This window comes from Cadophora gregata (genome assembly GCF_030347475.1).
Source record: "Cadophora gregata isolate MNR1 chromosome Unknown scaffold_5, whole genome shotgun sequence".
NCBI lineage: Eukaryota > Fungi > Ascomycota > Leotiomycetes > Helotiales > Ploettnerulaceae > Cadophora > Cadophora gregata.
The window spans coordinates 2127145-2149276 of NW_026695928.1; the positions used below are offsets into that span (position 1 = coordinate 2127145).

The following is a 22132-nucleotide window of genomic DNA, read 5'->3' on the forward strand; positions in this document are numbered from 1 at the left end:
AGACCTACCTTAGAGAGAGACAGAGGAAAGAGACCTTACCTTAGAGGGAGACAGAGGAGGGAGATAGAGGAGGGAGACAGAGGAAGGAGACAGAGGAGGGAGACGGAGGGAAGGAAATCAAAGGGAAAATTAACTTTATTAGTTAGGAAACTCTTAGAAATGCACATAGTAACTGTATTTCCCTTAAATTATAGGTAATGTCTGCATTTTCACTCTAAATCCTCAAAAATCGATTAAAATCAGAGAATCCAACTGAGAAAAATGCAGACAATTGACCAAATTGTAGATAAAAATCCCGTCTAAAATACCTGTTTACAGACAGTGTCTGTAAAAAACCCCCGTAGGGTTTGGATTTGCTCTTTTCGCGTTTCTCTACCGTCGAGCAGGGCCCCCTTAAGAAAAGCAGAATTAAATAATATTGCATTGAAAATTCAGATCCAATGTCAGTTTGAGGAGTTGAAGCCGAGTAGCTGAGAAGACCTTTGTGCAAAGTGCTAGAGGCACCAATCTTAACGTTGTTTCTTTGTTCGCTGCTTTTGAACAAAAAAACAGAGATCAATGTGCAGTGACATTGTAAAGCTATTGAAATAAGTATAAATGCTTGAAATGTGCGATGGAAATGTGAGTAGACATCGTTCAGTGCTGTTAAACTATGCGGGATTGCGCTCATTCTGTGCGTTCCTTGCTCCGGTCCCGAGATTCCTAGGTTTCGATGAAGGTCAATGTTGACATTGACGGGCTCTAGATGACACGAGGCTTAATGCTACCTAACCAGTCCAAACCGGAGGTCCTGGCAGAGTGTAAGATGTTGGCTGAATATGTGTTAGCACGAGAGATGGTAGGGTATCAGAAGACTTCTAACCACTGGATAGTAAATATTCAGCATCAGTCCCGGATCCGTCGCTTTGTACGCCCCTGGAAAAGCAACAAGCGGCCCTGGAGTTCCAGAACCTCCACCAGTGACGTTTATCTGTCCGCAGGAAATGTAAAACTGGGCACCGCCGGCTGCTGACGCAGAATGTAGACCGATGTGCTCAACCCGAAGCAGGTACTCCCCGTTGGGGGTTGACGCTGGGATTTTCCAAGTCACGGTTGCGGCACCTGTTCCCAAATCGAATCAGCACTTGTGTAGGATAAGACATTGGGTATACATACTGTCCGAAGGCCATGTTAGTGACTGTCCACCGAACTTCGGCCCTTGCGCGAATATCTTGAACCACACACTCCCGGAACCATCCCACGTTGATGCAGTCGATCCTGCTGGAACCTTTGCCATGTATGCCTGCAGTGGACCTGGGTGGTAGATAGGTGGATCGGCCGTGAAACCAACTGTCGAGCCAGCAGTCACACCGAGAGTACCTGGTGCGAAGATTGAATCGCCCTTGACGTTGCATCTGATATCCTTTGAAGTTACGTCTACCACAGGGCTGTATGTATACGACCCAGACCATTGGCGAACATATTGCCACTAGATAATCAACGAGTCAGTAAACATCGGGTGAGAGACTTTTGAGAGATACATGGGCTATTTTGAAAATGACCTACTGCGGGTGTTTTGGTAGACCCAGAGATCAGGGCTGGGAAATCATAGTGTGCTCGTACCACTGCTGCTAGAGCGAAGAAAGAAGTTATGACTTTCATCTTGAGAAAAGATATTACAGAGTGAGTAACGAGATTGGTCTCTTGAGACAGCAAGAAACGTCGTACCACGGCTCAGCTTATATACCCAGCAGCAAATCCGGAACAACGGAAGCAGAAGATTCCTAGAAAATCGCAGCCACTTTCCTTCTTGATCACGTCCATGTCCGATTGAAGCTTGGAAGGTATCTAAGGCCCCCACAGTCAGAGGTCAACCCCAGATTTTGGATGTAGCCGCGGCACTTAGTGCCCCGGCATTACCAATTGAAAATTGAACTATGGGACCAGCTGATCGTAGATTTTCGACTGAGGACGGAATACGTTGATCATAATATATCTCGTATTTGCCTAAACCGGCACCAGGGGAAACGGGCTTGCCTGAATTTATCCGGACGAGGAGAAAATACACGTGCCTCGTTTAAAGTGACAACAAAACGAACAGGGGCGTTAGGACTTAATACGACTAAGCCCCGTGGCTTGGTCTCATGTTTTACATGATGTGCCCGGCCGTTTGTTAGTTTCTGTCACAGTACAGTACACGTTTTGATTTCGTCATTCGGTGGACGAGAAACGAGAAAGTACCGACAAGGTCTGGTAGTAGCGTATCTAGGCACGGATAATAGTAGCCCTTGATGGAGTTGCCAAAGGAACATGGTGTTTCCATGAATTAGAATCCAAGAGTTCAATGTAACAGCGAAGCCTGAGAATAGGGCCTACAGCCCTCAATACGACTCTTCATACGACTGAAGAGTTACTTTCACCAAGAGCTCTCCAGCAGCTCAACAATTTTCTCACAAGCTCTCTTCCGTCCTCCTACTTTACCACTGATATCAGCGAGCTCTCGGGCTCTCGAAGCCATCTGTGAGGCTTCGTTACTGTCATCTAGAACCTTCAGAAATGCCCGCGAAAGTTCGAGACCTTCGACATTGGGAGCGGTGTTTCGACTACCATATACTCCGATGCCTAACCATTCCACTCTGTTGGCAAAGTCCAGTGTGTCGAGCCAACATGGAAGCACAATCTGCGGGACACCAGCGCTGAGAGCTTCGTGGAATGAATTCGAGCCACCGTGATGAACAGAACATGCAATAAGACCTGTTTGGAGGATTGCTAGAGGATCAACTGAGAGCCATTCGACAATCCGGATCCTGCCATTTGTTCTTTCCGCAGAAATAGAGCCAAGCGATGCTTCGTTCAGACCTGAGCCTGAGAATCCACTGTCAGGTTTGGCCTTGGACGACACGGCTACACCTCCAGATGTTTTCAGTTTCCATAAGACTTGAATGTTGGGCTTCTTATCCAACAGTATTTTCAACCCCGACGAAAATTCACGCGCCATAGTATCATCCATACGAATATGGCTGCCAAGATTTACGAGGATTGTTGGGCCACCCTTCAGCCAAGCGAGGAGCGCTGGATCCTGCCGTGAGACTGGCGAAACCGGGAGGAGGATTGGTCCACATGGAGTCACATTTGAAGGAATATGACAAGGGTAATCAGTCTCAGGCACTGATGGTACGAGGCAGTGATTATCTTCTCGCCAGATATTGAACACTGGAGGCAGGCTGGGCAATTGATTTGCTTTGCGGTACCGTATGAGTGCTTTGACTTTTGGTGAAGTGACTAATATCCAGATCAATGCTATTTTGAGGTAGATATTGGCAGGAATCAGGTGCCATGGAACTGGGTAGCGGAATCCCGAAGCAATTCTAGAAAAAGAGAGATCGTCAGTTTACTTCATTGGATTTTACCAGGAGACCTCACGTTGGTATAGTAAAAAACTGTGAGAATAGCGATTGCTTTTTGCGCAAGAGCTCGAGAAACGTATTTGGGCTCAAGACCACATGTTTTCGAGAGAGTGTATTGCATGCTTCCAGCCCTTGACTCATGAGCGGATCCACGACGATAATGTCAGGCTCAACCGAGCCAACAATATCTAAACATCTCCAGTAGCTTGACATGTATTCTGACTCGGACCATGTATCTGCCATTGCAGGTAACGTGAGTCTGTACGTGTTCAAAGCACCTGTAACTCCGGGCGGGAATGGTCCAATAAATTCATCCTTGGCAGCAAGAGCATCCAGAGCCGCTGGCCCAGTGATGGCGTGGAAGACAGCGGCAGTTCCATGCTCTGGCAGGAGTTCGTTGAGCTCATTTATACGCTAGGTAAGAGAGGAGTCAGCAGTTGCCTCCAGAGCTTGAGTATAAGGATGAGATCTATGTCTCCATAACTTTTGAACATTCAAGAGAAGTATATATGGTCTCTCCAAGTAGTACCTTTTGGAGAGGTGCAAATGATGCGATATGCACTTCATACTCTTGAAGAATGAGTAGTTCGTGTGAGACTGCGAGGATGACGTTCGCCTGCCCGTACTCGCTGCTTGTAAAGAGCAGAATCCTCTTCTGTTTGCCAGTGTCTTCATCTGAAGATACTCCCGAATTATGCGGCGACTTTTCGGTTGAGTCCATCACTAAGATAATTTCCAAAATAACAAAGGTGGATGTACACGAGCTGAAGACGTTGATTTAGAGTGAAATAGAGGGAAAAGTCCCATATAACCCGTATCCGGGACCATGCGTTTAGCCCCGGCAACGGTGGGCATGCACATGAGCCTACACCATATTCAGCAGCTAGCTTTCAACTACTGTCAAATCAGTGGAATGGCAGTGCCGATCTCTGAAGCATAGTCGGAGCACTAAACAAAATCCGAATAGTGCTTCATGCCACGCCATGAACTCTCGTCAAATAGAAGAAGAAATGGAGGTCGATCTCTTGTAATACACGCTCGCTTGTCCTGAATGGTAAAATGATAAGGCGATCTTGGACAGAACTGGAGCTTCTGGAATGTACAGAAAGCCAGGTACAAGCAGAATGAATGCGGCTCAGGATGTTCCTCAGGATGGGCGACGGCAATTACAGCTGACCTATACAGACAGTACAGACCGAGGGTATGTCACTTGGAGCTCGCTTGAGGCAAGGAGTTCAAAGTACCCGAGTTGCATCTCGCCATGTTTCTTCGGGTGAAACGGGGTGGAACATGGCGCGAGTCGCCTCAAGTAGGAAGTGACCAATGGTATGTAGCACCAAAAGCCTTCGGATGCGTCTTTCTTGAGTAGAAGCCCAACACTGAAGTAAAATATGATAAGTTTGATAAGGTTGAGGGGAAATCTCAGTGCCGGCCAAGTAAGGTTGCGGCATCAGTTGGCGGACTTATGTATGCCAAGCATTTAGTGCAGGGACTTGTTTAGCCTCGGCTTTTTCAAGAAAGCGAACAGAGACCCAACATCATCTGTCTTCCATAGACGTGTTCCGCAGTGTCGCGTCGTAATGCGGCAGCTATCATGAAGCCGTGACCTGTAATGTAACTTGCCTTCTCAAGACATTGGTAAAGCTAACTGGATTCTCCAGACCCAGCCATAGGTATCCAAAAGCCTTGTAGCTTTCCCCCGAACCTTTGACATGCATACTTCTGGAGAGAAAGACAGCGAGGCACATATAGCAAAGGGTGGCTAGGATAGAGATATGCAGATACCTCAATGGTGTGTTAAGCAGCCCTGGCAGAACGACAAGCGACCAACGAGCCCAGAAGTCAGCGGGGTGCTAGATCTTGAAGGGTGAGCAGATCGGGTGCATATTGAAAGTTCTTGTCAACCACGTATGCCGTGAATCATCAGCATGTCTTTGGCATACCTGACCAGAAAACTAACTCTGGCCAATAACTGAGCGGCTGTTGAGCTTCTTTACTCCTTCATAGGACGAACGGCTCCAAGTGGTTGCTAGAAACTCTTGAGTTGGCCATCCAGGACCGTACATGGAAAGTGTCAGACAGCATGTTCTCGGATTCGATCTGGCAAGGCAATCAGGAATCTTCTTACTAGAAGACTGAGCTTCCTGGAACCCAACGTTGGACTCATTAGATCTGAGCCGGCAACGGGCAAAGATGTGAGAGGTTCTCAATGAAACGAAGGCAAGAAAGATTTGGAGAGAAATCAAGTCAGGTTGTTCAATACGATGATTCATGCTTTCACCATTCTCTTCTCGCTTGAAGTCAGTAGCAGGTGGAATAGGTCAAAGCTGATGCTCAAGTCTTGTGCCATCATTCCAACATGTTTGTCGTTGCGAGATCGTGTGAGCAGATGAACCCTGCAAAGATTATTCGGCACCGTTATCCAATCAATTTCTAGAGCTCCGGACTGCAAGATACAGTTCCTGTCTTCCGCCAGCGTTATTCAATTGCCGGAAGAGCATGTTGGGACTGCTATTCTGTCAGATGATAGCCTGAGATTGCAGCTGTTTGAGAGAAATGGAGGTCAGCTGCTCATTGAGAGCGATAACAAGGATACTGCTGTCACCAAGTTGGGTGAATGAAAGTTTCGGAGTTGCCGATTGAAATTTTATAAGTTTGGATCCCCTATGAACGTGCGTAGAATTGATTTGCACCAATTGTGAAGTTCCACGTTCGTACCAAGTGTATCTTGACCTTACCACACAGCCTAGGCTTCTCTTGAAACCCATAGAGACCTAAATCAGGACGATTTGCTTCACTTCTGCATCTCTGAACCAATCTTTGGTTGAATCAACCTCAGCGACTCCTATTCTCTCATATTCTCCGGAAGAAATTTGTTCAACAACCAGCACCCACTGTTCCTTCTCCAGTCTTGAGCCAACAAAAAGGCAGCACACAGTTCTAGAGGAACACTTGCCCATGATCGGCCCGTACTTCTCAATTTTGCAATTGATGTCTGCATACATGAACGCCTCCTCGTCTTCAAAGTGTAGAATGTGTGAAGCTGTTCTATAATCGGCAGGAGACCGATGCTCAAGTGTGCAGAAGATACAATCTCCCCCGATTTGCAGCTTGCATTGCGGGCCGAAAATCAAGATATCGTCATCTAGGCCATTGCATCTTGCAGTAAAATGAGGATCAACTTCAAAAGGAGGGTTGGCGTCCCACCATGGGTAGCCGAATCCATGTTTCTTTGCCGAATTGACGCTGACGGAAGCCCAGGTCCAAGTCGGACAATGACAGTCTTGAGGAACCTCAACTCTTGTGCCCTTTTGATAGGGGAATTTCCGCCACAAGAGGCCGCGAGCCAGATCACCACTCCAAATTCCCAATAGATAGAACCCTGGGAGAGTTCTACTAAGTCGAGCAGCAATGCCCATGACGGCTGGTAACTGGTCTGAGGCTACTGTTATGTTTAAACACGTGAAGCTCTTCGTGAAATCTAACCAGAAGTCATAGGCATCCTGAGTCGTCTTGACGCTCCCGAGACTTTGTGATATTCTTCTAAAATTTGCTTTCAAGGAGAGGGTTTTGTTCTGGCGCGTGTTTCCGGAGATTAACCTCTCCCAATCAAAATACCCACACTCACAAGATATGCCCTCGTGGCACTCCCAGACCAGTTCTTCTTCGTGGAAATGAAGGAATACAGGAGAAAAAAATCGTTCTTGCAAGACCCAGGCCCGAGTCAAGAGAGGAACCCCACCGCTATAGGTTAAGAGGGAGTCTCCCATGATCTGTTGATGAGACCTCGTTTCGTATCTAACACCAACTCCATCCGGGAGCTCTGCCCCAGCACTTAGCAGACGCGAATCCTTATGCATAATACTTTTTCCAAAGTATGTTACATGCTTTCTGGGAAACAAGCAGCCGCCCAGACTTGAGCTGGAGCCTGTTGCGGCGAGAGTGATATATGCACGGGAATAGACATCATGCATTTTAGCTGCTTCTATTCCCCAATCGTGTTGATCGTCCTGGATGATACATAAAGAATCGATCCACAAGTAGGAAATACCTACTGCTTCAGTGATCCGTACGGCGTCCGAAAATGTTTTCGGTAGCATTGCGAGTTCGATCCCTGCAAAATGGCTCTGAATTGTACTTGTCGTTGTTTTCAGAGGGGCCCCACCTGGACCCCAGCAATGACTGAGTGCCATATATCTTCCGGACATACCATTAGTCTCCAAGAGCTTGATTCGGAGCTCATCGGATTCTTTCCTAATGTGCAGAATTCGGGTAGGCAGTGGTGTGACATCTACTTGCCAATGCTTGTGCTGCTGTGCACACACTCTGCTCTTGGATTCTATAAACTTTACCACCGAGTCAATATCTAGTTCTGCAATCACATCTCTTGCTGGAGCCACCAGTTGACTATTTTCGGCATGATCTAGGTTCAGATGAGCTTCCGTTGGAGTCGCACAAGAAGAACCAACCTTCGGTTCTGTATATCTCAATGGAAAAATATTCTCCTTCCACGGTTTCGGAATCTTCCATAACATCCACGATTACGGAGTATCCATAACGAAGTTTCACCATAAGTTCGCAATTAACCAGGTCTTCGAAAAGACCAACATCCAATTTCAGGAGCGGTTTGCTGAATTGTATCACCGCGTCCTCCAACAGGTTACAGGTCTGGCAGCCAGATTTCGCACTGGAGATCACTTCGCAAAAGCTGACGGTGAGCTGACGCTCGTAAGGATTATGATTAAACTCTCTTTCTTTACCGAATGAGCTCCAGTCAAGATTAAGACATGCTGGACAGGTTGAATGGGTTGGTCGAGCTGTATTGATTGACAACTGAATATTGGGAATAGGTGCTGAGCCCATCGAATGTCGCCGGCGCTTTCGAGGGACAAACACTGCTGTAAAGACACCTTGACTGTCCATTCCGTTGCAGGAGATCTAAGGGATCAGGTCAACACAGTGGCAATTAGGAGCCCACTGTCAACGTGCTCATGCCTTGTGGTGATGCTGTGCCACCAGTTGGCAGGTGATTAGTCAGATTTACAAGGCTAATATTTTCCCCTGAGGTTTGCTGAAGCTAATTAGACACGGCAACAGTCCTGGTATAGAACTGGATGGAGTCCTAGAGTGCCCGGGAACTGGAAATCGCAACTGGCTTGCAAAATATCTCAACAGGAAGAAGCAGAGCTTCCGTCCTTCCCGGTCCATTATGCACAGGACGGTAATGATGTACTCAAGGTTTGTATTCGATCAAAGCTCATGGAGAAGTACTAACGCCCGTTCGTTTCATTGTGGCATGAATAGAACTATGATCCTGCATGGTAGACCAAGAAGATGCATTCTACCGAGTGCTTGGGCTACATCAATTCGTCACAACCACAGCGCTCTTGATGAAAAGTCCCTCAACAGCGACCTTAACTAGGAACCTTACCACAGCAGTAACACTCACGCTATCAGACATGCTCATTCCCTCACCATTACTCCCTAGCGTTCTCACCTCCGTAATCTGGGCCGACTTCTCCTCGTCGAATTGGAGCCTCGCAGTCCTAATAAGAGTCCAGTCCAACTTCGTCAACCGAGTCTCCTTGTCAACAAGCCCGTGATCTTCAAGAGCATATTTGATATTGGTCCATCTCATGAATGCCTTGCTCAAAATGGGTAATCTGCCCCACGAATCTCCGACGCCTGCCGTCGACATCACCACGATACGATGACAACCGGCTTGCTCCAGCACCTCGCAGATATTGGCACATGAGTCAGCTAGGAAGCAAGGAGGTGAGACTTGAGCTGCGAAAGGGCTGTCGGACTCGCGGACTGTATTCAGTGTGGTGATTGCAGCAGATATTGGTTGAGAGGGTGTTGCCAGGAGAGCTCTGTTTATGTCTGGTTTTGAAAGTGGCGAGCCGGTGACGACCGTGAGGCCAGGACGAGAAGTTATGTTCGCAAAGCTACATACGAGGGTAACAGCCGTGTGGCCCTGAGAGAGTATTTCGGAAACGACGTGTTGGCCTGTCCTTCCTGTAGCGCCGAGGAGGAGAAAATGCATGGTAGTTAACGATGGCAATTGTGATACCGGACTTGTCTAATTGGAAGTGCAAGGACAACGATGAATGTATGTTGCAGAAGTGCGGAGGGTCTGTGGTTCCATATATATTGTTGAGAATGTCTCCGGGGTGCGGCGAAAGTGAGTCCAGTAATTGTAGCTCATTGGCCAGCTCGGTCTTCATGCTGGATTTGGAAATCGCGTCAAATCTTACGCTGATAGATTTCTTCGTCGAGAGACCCGTGGACTGCTCTAGGCTACTTCCATAGGTGCTGCAATACACCATAAAGAGCTTTGTTAAGTTTGACAGAACCAGTAACGAGTCTTGCTATGCCAGATAATGGTGCCTTTTGTGCGCACTGGAGCGTGGCCTCAGTCGCTGCTAGTCCCATTGCAAGTTATGTAAGTCTGGACTCTTTCGCCCACATCGTTGGCTAGACTTTGTAATCGTTCGTTCTCCAGCTGCAGCTCCGTACATGTCGTTGGCGAGGAGTCAAGTGCTCCTAAGAGAATGATTCTCAATATCAGACGAAAGATCCGCAAGAAAGTCATCGAGATCGGCTCAGGTCCCATCTGGATAAGCTCGAAATCATTTAGCCATGAGTCCAGGGAGTCCAAAATAGCATTTTTTTCGGACTTCAATTGGAGAGCATCCTCCACCGACACGACTTGTGACATTTTGCTCAGAAATTCAAGTATTAACTCAGCAGTTACTGTAAGTCTTGTCCGCATATCAGGCAAAATTGTGCGAACATTGGGAGATTCATCGGTTCCTTCATGCGGGCTATCGAAAGACGCAGGTGAGGTCGTCGGGAAGACCTCCCGTACTGCTGGAGAATCTGCGAATTTACAAGGCGCAGAAAAAAGCTTGATGATGAAGACATCCACCAGAGGTAAATGACCATCGTAGGCTGGTACTAACTGGCTCCCTTCGATAAAGTATGGCCTTGCACGGTATTCGTACATAATTCTTAGACCTCGGATGATATGTTGGGCCATGGCAGAGTAATTTTTCTGTACTTGCTCAATACTGATGAAGATCTGGCAGCAACGTAATGCCGACTTGATTGTGCTGGAGCTCGGCAGTGACATGTTTGACGCAAGACCTCCCAAAGCCATGTTATATTGCTGAAGGCCATAGTGAAAGCCGGGAGTCGGGTGAGCGACAGACGTGGGGGTATCACCGGATATTTCGAGGTCCTGCCGAAGTGCTCTCAGAGACGACACTGCGTGACGTACAGAGGGATCAGTCAAACTGGCTTGGAGGACTTGTCGGGCTTCTTCAAGACAACCCATATTTACATTAAACAGGGTCTTGGTGGAGAAATAGCGATTGAGGAGTTCGATATCCTGAGAGATAAACCCAACAGTCGGCTGAACGATCCCTGACAATGCAATGGACTTGTTGCCGCCAGAAGAGACCCGTATACTACCGATAGACTGTGCTTCCCAAGATTTGAACGCGGACTCGTAGCCGTCACAGGTGCGGCCAGTAGTTGTACATCTTTGACAGGACGGCTTGATCTCATCACATTTAATCTTCCTGATCCTGTGGGTATGTGAGCACGAGTTAATTCCGAGGCAAGCGATGGCTATGTCTAATTTTACTGACCTGCAAGTTTTACAACCAGTTTTAACCTTGCTTCTTCTTCCAGTGTTTCGTTTGCGGGCGACAACATCCCGAGGTCTGGCCACCATTCTGGAAAAGGAGAAGGTGGAGGAGACGGTGTTAAGGTCGGACTTGACGCTCATATAAACTTCGAGCTCGACATACAAAATTGTTCAGCGGAGAACAAGACGTACGCGGAGAGCAATCCGAGCCGCCAAATTAGAAGAGCTCATTCTCTTAAAAGATCGAGGAAAAACCTGAAGTTGAGAGGGTCTCGCTTTAGATAGTTGCGGCGACATGTCAGCTCTAGCTCGATTGGGTCGCAAGAGCGAACAGACCAATCAGCAGGTTGAAGGATCCCCCACCTCGGAGGTGTTTATTCGCTCATTGAAGAGCCGAGTATTGTAGGTAGAGAACAGGGGACGCTTGTGGTCGGAGATACCGCTCGGTTTCGTTTTTATGTCAAATGTCAAATGGTGTATATATATACTAGCTGGCGGACCTAATGTCTACCAAATTTTCAAATGTACAAGCTCAGAAACAGCTCCAGACTCGCATCAAAACTCATATCCAACGCGAAGATGCCGGCATTTACTCTCTATGGCGCTCGGGGATCGACAAATACTGATCGAGTTCGTTTGACTCTCGCTGAGGGTGGCTTCACAGATTATGAAATGGTGCTTTTAAATCTTCAAAAAGGAGAGCAAAATGTGCAAGATTACTTCCAATATCGACCGAATTCTCGGGAATACTTAGCTAATGCCATCGCTCTAGTCCATAGAACACATGAATCGTCATCCATGGGGCAAAATACCTGCTCTTACTTCGAGCGACGGCTTCACGCTCTACGAGAGCCGCGCCATCTGCAAGTACCTCGCCACGAAGTACTCCTTCGCACTTCTACCTTCTGCTTCTGATGTAGAAGCCACTGCACTGTTTGATCAAGCGCAGTCAGTAGAGACACTCTACTTCGCCGAACCAGCAGGCAGAATTGCATTCGAGAAGTTCGCGAAGCGATTCATCGGCTTGTCTGCCGATGATGCCGTCCTCTCGGATGCGTTGCGGTCTGTTGAAGGGTTTTTTGATGTTGCGGAAAAGCTCTTGCGGGAAAGGGAGTTTATGGCCGGAAAGGACTTCTCGCTTGTGGATATTTATTATATCCCGTTGATTCAGAGACTTTTTGCTTGTGGATATGGAGATATCATTCTTGGTCGCGAAGCTGTAAGCGCTTGGTGGAGTCGCTGTGTGGACCGTCCGGCCATTCAAAGGATGTTGGCTGCTGACAAGGAGGCTATGGCTGCTGCTAGTCGATAAAATGAGCATGAAGCTAGTATGATTAATAAAGTGGGATTTCTCTTCAAATTTTGGTGAATCCTCCTCCATCAGCTTGTCGGATGAGCATGAGTTTGATGCGACGGACGCCTAAAGGCTCTAGGCCTGCTTCGCCTGGAGGAGCGAGGAACAAAAGTTTCACCAGTGCCATGTTCATTATCTTCAAATTGTATATCTGCGTGATCTTACACCCCTAGCATCGCCAAGATCTCAAATCTTGGAAGTACGACTTTTCGATTTAGCTGTAGATAGAATTGTCAACAATCGTCATAAGTAGCCTATCAGGAGACTCACCCTCCATTTCCTTCTTCTTAATCGCAAATCTCTCCATCGGCGCATTTTCAACAAATCTCTCCGCGAGAGCATCAACAGAGTTGACAACCGCAATCAACCTCCCATCCCTAAGCGGGGCATTCTGCAATCGCTTCATCTCCATCATACTCTTTGGATCGTTAAGGTTCAATTGCTCCTCCAAATATTCCTTGACACTCTGTTGGAACCCCTCATTGTCAAACACACGGTTTACGATTCCGAATTCCTCAAGTTCCTTAGCAGTAAGTTTGCGACCAAACATGAAAAACTCATTGGTGCGGTGCACTCCCATGCTTTGAGCGAAATTAATGGCCGAACCGTTTTCGGGCACAAGTCCGAGTGCGCTGAATGGAATCTGTAAATAGCATGATGAAGATGCGAAGACAATGTCTGATATGCCGGTGAACCAGGCCGCTCCCCCACCAACAGCTGGACCGTTGAGGGCAAGGACGAACACTTTCTTGTGATCAATAATGGACCGAAGCATTTCGAGCGCTGTACTCCAGGTTAGTCCTTTGCAAAGTTATAAGGTAAGATGGACGTACCAGGTGTAAATCTCTGCATAAAAGCAAGCTTCTTCTCTCCATCGTTCGCATAGGTTTGGTTTGATTCTAGTCCAGATCCTGCTCCCATTTGGTGAGCCACGATCGAAATACATCAGAAGAGGATAAGCGCTTACCCCTTACATCTGCACCAGATGAGAAGAATCTACCCTCGCCGGTAAGGACCGTGAACACCGTATCGGGATGTTCATTGAGTTCTCTGATGGCGGAGATGGTTTCCTGCGTCAGCTTGCCTGTGAACGAGTTCAAGCTCTTTGGTCTATTGAACTAAGGCATGTTTAGTTGAAGCTTGCTTTAAATGAATGGATTCGAGATGTTACTTTGATAATTCCTATTTGGCCTGAGATTTCCACGATGACTTCCTCGTATTTGTTGGACATAATGATGGTTGCTGACCAGTTGCTGATATCTCGTCTGACCGGAGGCGCGCGGGATCACAGCAGTGATAGCTTAATTTCCAGAGTCGATGGATGTAGGGTGGATCTTCACATTCATTCATCAAAGTAACAAACGGGATCAAGGTAGCGAAGGTCAGTAAGTTGCACAGGATTCCAGAAGGGGAGGTATGTTGATGTTGGTTTCGGCAGCTAGCTATTCTGCGGGGATCTGATCATTAATCCTCCAGTGCATGGCCCCCTGTATGTACTGTCCCGAGGACCCATCACCGAGGTCCACCTCGGCAAGGTTTGTGCTTGCTTGACATTTGACCAGGAGTCGGGACCTGGGGAAAATATACTTCGATGAGCACATCACGGTTGACTGAATCTGCATCTGAATTCAGATACAACAATATTTGTTATCGAGGGAGCCAGTCGGAATGCCTTCTACTTATTGTCGATAGTCACGCCAAGCTAAGAATGGCAAGCACCTTCAAGACCATGATCTACTTGTCACAGCGTCGTTTCCGTGATTGAATGATCGAGTTTCCTTCCAGCAAATTCGGCTTAATATACTTCAAGGTCAGAATGAGGCAAAGGGTTGTGATATCAGCTTGTGGAAGCCGATTCATCTGCCCTCAAAAGGAGCGAGGTAGCTCCTGAGAGAGGTAAGACCTATTGAGACCGGGATAATTAATGACGCCCGAAGTGAGGTCGAACACAAAAAGGGAATCCTGTTCGAGACGATTGAATGCTCTTATATTCATGCAGCTTTTTGCTTCTCTCAGATCTATCACTTTCGTTTACGGTTCGTATCGCCATTCACTTGACCTTGTCCACTAGTAAACCTCACTTCCTTTCATTTTTTGAGTTCTATGATCCACCGGGGCCGCCTAGTAACGCGAATCTGCGAACAATGGATGGCCCTATCTCTTCGTATTCTAGTCGAGCCTTAGTCAAAGATCATAACAATCAAGGTGGGTCAACTTACCGGCTTTTGTGTGACAGTAGCTTCTGAATTCGGGGGTTTGGCCCAACAAACTTCCACCGAACCACGGGCCATGCCGTTGTCGCTTGTGAGAGATGACTTGCACTTCCAAACCACCACTTCGTGCACCTCCACTACGCGCCTCGCTCGCTCTGATTCTGTCATCAACGAGATGCTTGATGTCACGTTGTAGCCTCCTTCCGAAGTCCTTGTATAATGTGCTTCCACCTGACAGAACAATGTTCTTGTATAACCCTCGGCGCACATCGATTGGCGAGGATTGGATGACACTATCAACAACTGTGGGTAGAGGGGTCAAAAAATCCGAGGAGTAGATTTCGGGGTTGAAGAAGATTTCTGGCGCAAGAAAACGTTCATAACCGACATCGACTGTCACTTTGCGACCTCCTGGCTGGGTAACTTGATGCTTCGCAAAACGTGTGGGATCTCGATCAAAACGAGAGAATTCCTTCACAATATCTGGGCACACATAGCAGTATTCTTCCTTGATCTCACCGGCTGTTTTGAGGGAGGAATCGGGCTCGCCTCTGTCTCGTAGCAGGGACTGGACGAAATACGTGATGTCTCGGCCTGCGATTGGGATGGACTTGATCGAGGATCCAATAACGTAACCTTCAGCAACTGGAATAACGTGGGTAACGCCATCTCCAGAATCAATGACTGTCCCTGTCAGAGAACGGTCCGAGACCTTGGAGGACGTCCACGAAGCTGCCAGAGCTAAAACTGCCTGTACCGCGATATACAACCCAGCACAATTGAAAGACTCGAACATGATCTCGGCGGTGTTCTCGCGATTCTCGGGAGGATTGAGAGGCTACCACTTCCGTCAGCAGATACTCCGAGTTGACAATGATGTATAACCTACGGGCTCTGTCAACAGAAAGTAATGATCTTCTGGCTCGACTCGAAGGTACTTGAAGATTGAGTTCGACCAAAACCTTTCCATGTAATCCTACGCCAGTTAACCGATGCATTGTGCCCAACGAACAGATTATACCTACCCAGTTTTCAATCTGACCATGGCGGATAGGATAGTTAATATTATACCCTAGTAAAGTCATTATACCGTCTCCATCCTGCCATCGGCGTACATACCTGGTCCATTGGCTGCGGCAAGAGCTTCATCACCGATGAAGAAGTCCAAATCCTCGGTGCCGCGCTTCATGTTGAGGTGCCCACCCTGTCCAGCTCCCCCTGTGAGATACGAGGGCTTGTTGGCTACAGCAGGGCGCCCCGATCCAGAGCCACCACCGGCACTACCAGCTGGACCTTTTGTTGCAATCGCTGTTGGAAAGACAAAGGAGGGGGAATCGTTGCCTGCGAAGCCTGTGTATTCGTCAGCCTCTGTACAGCACCAGATGCCATCATAGAGGACTCACCGAGCTTGGAGAAACCGGTACCGCTGGAGATTGACAGTTAGCTGCGTCCAAAGTGCACATCCAGACATAGTCATCCCCCTGACGGAGCTGCCTTCGAGGTCGGGGTACACATACTTGTCCATGACAACGGCCGGAGTATGGGAAGCCATGTTGGAATAAAGGCTGCGCAGAGCACTTCCACCTCTTCGGAAAAGTTATGCGACAGCTTTCAAAAGGGGCTCGTGGTTCTAGGATTCGAAGGTGTCCAGTTACCGTCAGTCGACCAAATGATGCGCTCAAGATGACAGCCCAGGCAGTTGGTAGGTGTGGCATCGCCTAGTCTCCCAACCCCGCCGCCTCCGACGACCATCATGGTGGGGAATGGTCACGTGTCGTGGAACGACTTTCAGAATGTTTTTGTTTGCAAGGAGGGGAGGCTCCTTCTCCAAAGCCCATACAGCGGATTTGGCGTCGAAGGAGGAGAGGTGGGAGATCTTTACTGTAGCATTGTCCTGCGGCTTCCTGATGGGGAGAAATAAAATAGGTGAAAAGAGACAACCTTTTTCCTCGTGTCCTGCAGCCATCCATTTTCATTTTCATTCTCACCAACACCCATATCCTTTGCGCTGTTTCTAGCTTTACTTCACAAGTCATTCGCTTCACTTTGGATCTCTATACCTGCACGAAGCTTCGAGTATCATTTTACGCTCGCTTCCAAGCGCGTTATTCATGACTTGGATCGAGCTTCATATTTCCTAGGCCGGCGACAGCTGCAGTAGCAGCACATTTGTGAGGCTTCCTCGACCAAAGCTTGCCATCGTGCTAACATCTCAAGGTCTCCCGAATTCACCTCTGAGATTCAACATCGCGCCTCCTAAAGCCTCATTTTAATAATCCTATTGTGTTCCACAACAATTCTTCTCTCTCCAGACCTACCAATTCTCAACTTTACTCCCAAATTGTTTCATCAGAATCCAGTTTGTTTGAACTGAGCACTGTCGCCAATCCGAGATCAACAGAACCGAACACAGGACGAAGACAGCTACTTTCGTTTTTCATCAACATTCTTCGAGTCCGATCTAATGCTATACATCGCCATAGCATAAAGCTACAAAGCTCGGTGTCGATCTAGATCGTTCGGACCCATTCTTCTAACTTGAAAGGTCATCTTTTCCCATGCAATCCTTCGACCTATTGACTCGAGACCGCTCAACCTCAGCCAGATTCAGAGCTGCCAGTAATCAGCTCCGAAAATTACGCCAAAGTCTGAGGACTTCGCTCTGCAGACACCACTATCAGCCTGCCGATATTGTTCCTTCACCATTTCACAACGACCCTGAAGGGCGGGAACAATTGGCAAGAGCTGTGGCGCACGCACCTGAAACTATCTCACAAATACCTTATCTCAGCTCAACCATGGATGGGGCGACCGATAGACTGTTCAGACGGAGCCACCAATCAAATCAGCAAGGCAATGTTGCTGCGATCTTTGTCCATGCTGGTGCCGGTTACCATAGTACTACCAATGAGCATATCCACCTCGGGGCATGTGATAGGTATGTAGACTGACTGTTGAACGGCTACAAGGTTTCTCGTGGTTAGATATGCTAACACTGCCACAGTGCTGCTCGAATGGCAATGCGTGTTCTGCAAGGAGGCGGAACCGCTGTTGATGCAGTAGAAGCTGCTATCAAGGTTCTCGAAGACAAAGAAATTACCAATGCTGGCTATGGAAGCAATTTGGCAATCGACGGAGTTGTAGAATGCGATGCTACCGTCGTTGACTATCTTGGTCGGAGTGGTGCTTGCGGTGCTACAGCACGTAAGTTCAACCCCAACTCCAAGGAATTGGGTGAATGATACTAACTCATTATTTAGAGATTAAGAATCCTATACATTTGGCTAGAGCAATCCTAGAAGCCTCCAGTAAGCCACTCTCCCTCCGAAGAGTTCCGCCAAATCTCCTTGTTGGGCAAGGTGCTACGGACTTCGCATGGGAGCACGGAATTCCCGTTGTTCCGCATGAAATGCTTGTTTCTCGAAATGCAAGAGATCGATATATACGCTGGCGAGAAGACCTAAGGCGCGTGGAAAGCGGTGGTCGTATGACACCTAGCTCGAGTGCAAGCAACAGCCAAACAGACGAGCTGGACGCTGAGTATGAGGAGCGCGTCCGAGCAAAGCAGCGACGAGATCATACTGCTGCTATTATCAATGGTACATGGAATGAGGGTCAGCCGGATTCCCCTGGAGCATCTCCTCAAGTTACTCCAGGGCGTGAAATGTGTACTCAAGATCCCTGTCCAGCTCTTCTTTCTGTCAGCCCTCCAGCGTTTTCCAGCACTGCGACCTCTCGTAGTCGTGGTCATTCACCAACAGGTCTCCCCGCGAAGCGCCCTCGTTTCGGAAAGTACCACAGTGAAGACAGACGGACGCATTCGCTGCTCGGTCCAAGTGCCGACTTGCATAAGAGCCCACCTGAAGTCTCTATGAGCAAAGATGAGTTCTTTTCCAATGATCCACCTCGACCTGGTAGCAGCGATGGGCAGCACTCTCCTCCATGCGAAACAGAAGCATCCGAAATCAGACCTTCTCGTGCTTTCTTTGAAGAGGGCACTGCAGAATCCCCGCCTAAACTCTCCAGGAGAGGAGAAGAAGACGCTATTACAGATACTGTTGGTGCCATTGCTATCGACATGTACGGGCACATCGCCGCAGGCTCGTCCTCTGGAGGTATAGGTATGAAACTCCGCGGCCGTGTTGGACCTGCTGCTCTTGTTGGCATCGGAAGTGCCGTCATTCCAGCCGATGAAGCAGATGAGGAGGGCATCACCGTGGCAGCTGTTACGAGTGGTACCGGCGAACACATGGCAACTACCATGGCTTCACAGCGGTGCGCAGAGAGGCTGTATCACAATACTCGGCGTGCCGAAGGTGGTGCAGATATTGATGCGACCGAGGAAGAGGCCATGGTGTCTTTCGTCCAGGCCGATTTTATGGGTCATCCAGGAGTCGTGGGAAGTAACTCAGCAGGTGCTATCGGTGTAATGGCTGTCAAAAAGACCCCGTACGGATTCTTCCTCCATTTCGCACACAACACCGACTCATTCGCTTTAGCATCCATGCATTCAAGGGAAAGGGAGGCTAAGTGTGTGATGTCAAGAATTGGAGACCATGGTGGTGTTGTGCAAGGGGGGAGGAAGATTCGAGTCGACTGATGAGTGTAAATGCTCCCACCCTGTAGTCATCATTACTGCGTTTGATTTCATCATTGTTTTAGCATGGCGTTTGGTAGATGGCATAGGCCTCATAAGGATGGGGACATGACTTATGATTGTGGCCTAGCGGCGGCACAAAATTGCTTTGATGGCGGTCAACATGGGAGGGCTCCTTATTCCGAACCGTCGAGATATGCTGGTATTTTTTAGAGACACATGTCTCGTAGATAGCCTGGCGAAGATTGTGGCAATGGAATGCAGCTTCAGTGCTCGCTACACACCATCGAACTTATAGACAGAATTCAGAATGCCTGGATTTCAATCTTCACTGTGGCCTTTGTGATTCTTGACGGACATCTTTGCACGAAGCATGCAAGCCTAGAAGCAATTTTCATATCTGGTTACATTCAAAGGGGATCAATTAAATGTGAAATGGTTGGTGGCAGACATTCTGCCTGGATAACCATATTGAAAAATGGAAGGCAATTGTTTTGCCTGTGTAATGTTTATCCCAACACAATACGTTTATTCTCCAGGTGCCGGAGTTCCCCTGGCACTTCCAGTCTCTACTCCGTTTATCCTCTTCTTTTTCTTCTTCTTCCGAGGTATGACTGCTGGCTTTGCACCATAATCACCCAGCGTGAGATGTGTAGAGCAAGTCAAGCAAATTGCTCCTTCTGGAGGCGAGCAAAAAACTATAGCCGCATTAGAACAATTTTTCGTTCAAGTCAAAACGATGGTTGCCCAGAAATACTTACTGCTCAAACATATACTACACACAAATCCTACATCCACCACCCGTCTATGGCAGAAACAAGCAGCTCTGAAATCTACCACCTCCTGCGTTGGAGCAACTAGATGCTTCCTCGCCATTTGATCTGGCAGAAATGCCATCATCAGATACTGCAACAGACCCTCTGGGTTCCGTAGCTGCATATAAACTCCTTTGGTAGTATCTGATGCTTGCTGTAGGAAGACAGTATCTCCCGCGAGTTTTAGAATATCGATAGGGATCCGTAGCCGCTGCGCTGCAAATGTAGTGTTCATTATTGGAATGTATTGGTGTGCCAGATCTCCTGATACTGATATTACGAGGATACGGCTTTGCAAACCGACGACATCTGCAGTCTCCGCGTTTGGGCCTACAGGCTTGTCTTCCGTCGATATGCCAGAGTAGGCTGCAGATGCTTTATTGATGTATGATAATGCCAGAGTGAGAGCCCCAGCCATTTGTGTTGTCGTCGTTGTCCGTACATCGCTTTCCGTTGTAGAAGCTATGAGCTCGCGGAGAGATGTGAGAAGAGTGTCTTCTATGAGGGCGAAGGGGCGGTATTTGTTAGCATTGTCGAGATTCGAGGCCGTTCTATCGGTCATTTCGACGTCTTCGGAGGTGGAGGGGGCACTAGGATATAGCCATGCTGCGCGGTGGCTGTGAGATGCTACTACAGCAACTTGATTTGCATTATTGAATGCTAGGTGGGCATTTATGAAGACGAGGAGGTTTGAAATCGCTTTCGAGAGAGGAAGTGTGGATTTGAGGAGTGCCCAGGCGTGGGGATTGGTGTCTAGCACAATGACCAGAAGAGAAGGTGAGGCGACTGTATCATTGTGAGACTAGATACCATACCAGAAGCGATATACCAACCTTTAGCACCAACCTCATAATGCTCGGAGCCATCTACCGCGTTCATGGTGGAGGCAGATGAGGCATGTCAGCCTCGGGGGACTGGGAGACTTAGAACTGCGCTTCTGCTAGAAATCAGCCTTCGCAGACTTTTGTGACTGCAACAAAGCCTCAAGTAGGTACCCACAAGCTAGAGCCAGTCCAGCTGGGTGAATATATCTTCTTTGTTGTTCCGACGAATGTTAAGCTACGTCCAACATTCGAGCGCGAATTTGCTCTGTCAATCCCTGTCAATCAGTGACGCCTGGTCCCGTGACATGGCCCATAAAGTTCAGAATGCCCCTCTTCATTCTTCTTGGCCATTAACTTCATCCTTCACTAAGATAATCAGAATATTCGAAATGTCTTCTCAACTCGTACCGGTAGCTGATCCCAGCGTACCTGCAACATCAGAAGCTGTAGAGAAGGCAAATGTCTCTCTGGAGGACCGAACATTGCTACTTCTTGCTCAGCTGATGGAAGGCGGGCAGGAGGATGAAGATACTTGCAGAGAGCTGAACTCCCTCACCAAGCTACTCACAGATGAGTCGTCGAAAGAGACCAGGTCTCCAGGACCACATAAGCCTCTCTACGATCTTCTCGATACAGATTGTGTAGAAACTCTTTTGGGCTATCTGGATATGAGACAGCCGCCAACAGTACGGGGCCACGCAACTTTGACAACATCGGCATATCTCAAAGCTGCCGGAGACAAGGGTGTCGAGGCACTTTCAAGTTTCTTCCATACAACCGTTGGCAAAGGCACCTACGATGACTTTATCACTGCGTTTTCTGTTGCAGCTTCACTCTTCCCTATCGTTCCCGATGTCATAGCTGACCTCTTCCTGAGTGAGGGCTTCGTCGTTAGTCTCGGACCTTTGATGAGACGGAAGTGGAAGAGCAGAAAGGTCGAGCAAGCTGCTTTGGAAATGCTGAATGCAGCCTGTATGAACACACCTTGTCGAGAGGCTGTCAAAAAGTATTGCACAGAGTGGCTGGACGAGATTGTCACCGATGTTCCTTCCGCTGTTGTGGATGTTTCATCTTCAGATAAACATCAAGTTGTAGAAGATGGAGCGATGCAACAACGTATTCATTCCGAGGCGGTGAGAAATCTAGCTGCTGTTGTTCTGGCCAAGCTTCAGGTAGGTACTTTCTCGTCTTGGTCTTCACGTATACAACATCAAGAATACATTGGACCTTCCATGCAAGTATTCTAACTAACTTCAGGATTGAAGGCTGTTACCTCGGCCCCAAGTGCT

The 22132-nt window shown here is 48.0% G+C and overlaps 11 protein-coding genes across 11 annotated transcripts; 3 read left to right on the plus strand and 8 right to left on the minus strand.

Moving 5' to 3' along the window:
* Window positions 1–767: 767 nt before the first annotated feature.
* Window positions 768–1641, minus strand: ONS95_011476 (uncharacterized protein; the record flags this gene model as incomplete). The annotated part of the gene is made up of 4 exons (XM_058505096.1): window positions 768–812; window positions 863–1101; window positions 1156–1468; window positions 1546–1641. The coding sequence occupies 4 exons, from the start codon at window positions 1639–1641 to the stop codon at window positions 768–770; spliced, it is 693 nt and encodes a 230-aa protein (XP_058359653.1).
* Window positions 1642–2395: 754 nt separating this feature from the next.
* ONS95_011477 (uncharacterized protein) lies at window positions 2396–4107 on the minus strand (the record flags this gene model as incomplete). Its single annotated transcript, XM_058505097.1, has 3 exons — window positions 2396–3347; window positions 3403–3800; window positions 3916–4107. The coding sequence occupies 3 exons, from the start codon at window positions 4105–4107 to the stop codon at window positions 2396–2398; spliced, it is 1542 nt and encodes a 513-aa protein (XP_058359654.1).
* Window positions 4108–6160: 2053 nt separating this feature from the next.
* On the minus strand, window positions 6161–8309 carry ONS95_011478 (uncharacterized protein; the record flags this gene model as incomplete). Its single annotated transcript, XM_058505098.1, has 2 exons — window positions 6161–7809; window positions 7856–8309. 2 exons carry the CDS (start codon window positions 8307–8309, stop codon window positions 6161–6163), a joined length of 2103 nt encoding a protein of 700 aa, XP_058359655.1.
* Window positions 8310–8748: 439 nt separating this feature from the next.
* ONS95_011479 (uncharacterized protein) lies at window positions 8749–9432 on the minus strand (the record flags this gene model as incomplete). Its single annotated transcript, XM_058505099.1, has 1 exon — window positions 8749–9432. The coding sequence occupies one exon, from the start codon at window positions 9430–9432 to the stop codon at window positions 8749–8751; it is 684 nt and encodes a 227-aa protein (XP_058359656.1).
* Window positions 9433–9801: 369 nt separating this feature from the next.
* On the minus strand, window positions 9802–11127 carry ONS95_011480 (uncharacterized protein; the record flags this gene model as incomplete). The annotated part of the gene is made up of 2 exons (XM_058505100.1): window positions 9802–10978; window positions 11042–11127. 2 exons carry the CDS (start codon window positions 11125–11127, stop codon window positions 9802–9804), a joined length of 1263 nt encoding a protein of 420 aa, XP_058359657.1.
* A 371-nt stretch (window positions 11128–11498) lies between these two features.
* ONS95_011481 (uncharacterized protein) lies at window positions 11499–12352 on the plus strand (the record flags this gene model as incomplete). Its single annotated transcript, XM_058505101.1, has 2 exons — window positions 11499–11748; window positions 11813–12352. The coding sequence occupies exons 1-2, from the start codon at window positions 11563–11565 to the stop codon at window positions 12350–12352; spliced, it is 726 nt and encodes a 241-aa protein (XP_058359658.1). The 5' UTR covers window positions 11499–11562.
* Window positions 12353–12580: 228 nt separating this feature from the next.
* ONS95_011482 (uncharacterized protein) lies at window positions 12581–13625 on the minus strand (the record flags this gene model as incomplete). Its single annotated transcript, XM_058505102.1, has 5 exons — window positions 12581–12612; window positions 12665–13177; window positions 13228–13305; window positions 13362–13512; window positions 13566–13625. The coding sequence occupies 5 exons, from the start codon at window positions 13623–13625 to the stop codon at window positions 12581–12583; spliced, it is 834 nt and encodes a 277-aa protein (XP_058359659.1).
* Window positions 13626–14362: 737 nt separating this feature from the next.
* Window positions 14363–16304, minus strand: ARP3 (Arp2/3 complex subunit, actin nucleation center). The gene is made up of 7 exons (XM_058505103.1): window positions 16125–16304; window positions 16011–16033; window positions 15727–15957; window positions 15633–15679; window positions 15497–15583; window positions 14614–15445; window positions 14363–14563 (listed from the first exon to the last, which is right to left on the minus strand). Exons 1-7 carry the CDS (start codon window positions 16157–16159, stop codon window positions 14496–14498), a joined length of 1323 nt encoding a protein of 440 aa, XP_058359660.1. The 5' UTR covers window positions 16160–16304; the 3' UTR covers window positions 14363–14495.
* A 143-nt stretch (window positions 16305–16447) lies between these two features.
* Window positions 16448–19455, plus strand: ONS95_011484 (uncharacterized protein). Its single transcript, XM_058505104.1, has 4 exons — window positions 16448–16778; window positions 16825–17545; window positions 17612–17811; window positions 17868–19455. The coding sequence occupies exons 2-4, from the start codon at window positions 17166–17168 to the stop codon at window positions 19205–19207; spliced, it is 1920 nt and encodes a 639-aa protein (XP_058359661.1). The 5' UTR covers window positions 16448–16778; window positions 16825–17165; the 3' UTR covers window positions 19208–19455.
* Window positions 19456–19618: 163 nt separating this feature from the next.
* TFB4 (RNA polymerase II transcription factor B subunit 4) lies at window positions 19619–21057 on the minus strand. The gene is made up of 3 exons (XM_058505105.1): window positions 20853–21057; window positions 19966–20805; window positions 19619–19902 (listed from the first exon to the last, which is right to left on the minus strand). The coding sequence occupies exons 1-3, from the start codon at window positions 20896–20898 to the stop codon at window positions 19733–19735; spliced, it is 1056 nt and encodes a 351-aa protein (XP_058359662.1). The 5' UTR covers window positions 20899–21057; the 3' UTR covers window positions 19619–19732.
* A 175-nt stretch (window positions 21058–21232) lies between these two features.
* On the plus strand, window positions 21233–22106 carry ONS95_011486 (uncharacterized protein; the record flags this gene model as incomplete). The annotated part of the gene is made up of 2 exons (XM_058505106.1): window positions 21233–22015; window positions 22101–22106. The coding sequence occupies 2 exons, from the start codon at window positions 21233–21235 to the stop codon at window positions 22104–22106; spliced, it is 789 nt and encodes a 262-aa protein (XP_058359663.1).
* Between the last annotated feature and the right edge of the window lie 26 nt (window positions 22107–22132).